The 1121-nt window shown below is 35.6% G+C and overlaps 1 protein-coding gene across 1 annotated transcript; it reads left to right on the forward strand.

The window, feature by feature from the left end:
* Positions 1–248: 248 nt before the first annotated feature.
* Positions 249–725, forward strand: LOC108471528 (secreted RxLR effector protein 161-like). Its single transcript, XM_017773131.1, has one exon. It carries the CDS (start codon positions 249–251, stop codon positions 723–725), a length of 477 nt encoding a protein of 158 aa, XP_017628620.1.
* The last annotated feature ends 396 nt before the right edge of the window (positions 726–1121 follow it).

Raw genomic sequence — 1121 nt, forward strand, 5'->3', positions numbered from 1 at the left:
AGGTCTACAAGCTAAAAAAGGCTTTATATGGTTTGAAGCAGGCACCAAGGGACAAGTGTGATAGATTTGATACATATCTATCTAAGCTCGGGTTTGAGAAGAGCTTAAGTTAACCTAATCTCTATGTGAAGAAATCAGAGAATGAAACTCTACTAATTATGTCATTTTATGTAGATGACTTGTTGGTTACCGGAAGCAAGGGGGAGCTGATTGAAGAGTTTAAAATATAGATGCAAAATGTTTTTGAAATGACTTACTTTCTTGGCATGGAAGTGATTCAAACTGATCATGCCATCTTCATAAGTTATCAGACATTTGCCTTTAAGATCTTAAACAAATTTTGCATGTCAAATTGCAAAATAGTTAGCACACCAGTAGCTGAAGGTAAGAAACTAACCAACAATGAGAACCATGAAAGAGTTGATGAGAAAGAGTATAGAAGCCTTGTAGGTTGTCTGCTTTACTTGACAACTACTAGGCCTGATATCATGTTTACTGTTAGCTTTCTTTCAAGATTCATGCATTGTTGTAATGTTGTTCATTTTAAGGTAGCCAAAAGAGTTCTTAGATATGTGAAAGGTACTTTGGATTATGGAGTGAAATTTGAGAATGCAAAAGAACTTAAGTTGATAAGGTATTCTAATTGTGATTGGGCAGGATCCATGGATGACATGAAGAGTACATCTGGTTATTTCTTCACTCTAGGCTCAGGGGTCTTTTGTTAGAGCTCAAAGAAATAATAGATTGTTGCTCAATCTACAGCAGAAGTAGAGTACATTGTAGCTGCTGTAGCTCCATTTGGCTTAGGAAACTTTTCTGTGATTTGAATGAAGATCAAGCTGAAGGTATTGAGATTAGAGTTGACAATCAATCAGCTATAGCCATAGGCAAAAATCTAGTATTTCATGGCAAAACCAAGTATTTTAAGATTAAATTTCATTTTTTTAGAGAGGCTGAACAATCAAATGAAGTTAATTTGATTCATTGCAGCTCAGAGAATCAATTTGCTGATATACTAAGTCTCTCGGTGCTACAAGATTTGCGAACTTAAGAAGAAGTATTGGTGTCTGTTGGATACAGTCCAAGGAGGAGTGTTGAACTTTGGCCTGTAATGCAATAGT

This window comes from Gossypium arboreum, chromosome 11 (assembly GCF_025698485.1).
Source record: "Gossypium arboreum isolate Shixiya-1 chromosome 11, ASM2569848v2, whole genome shotgun sequence".
NCBI classification, from domain to species: domain Eukaryota; kingdom Viridiplantae; phylum Streptophyta; class Magnoliopsida; order Malvales; family Malvaceae; genus Gossypium; species Gossypium arboreum.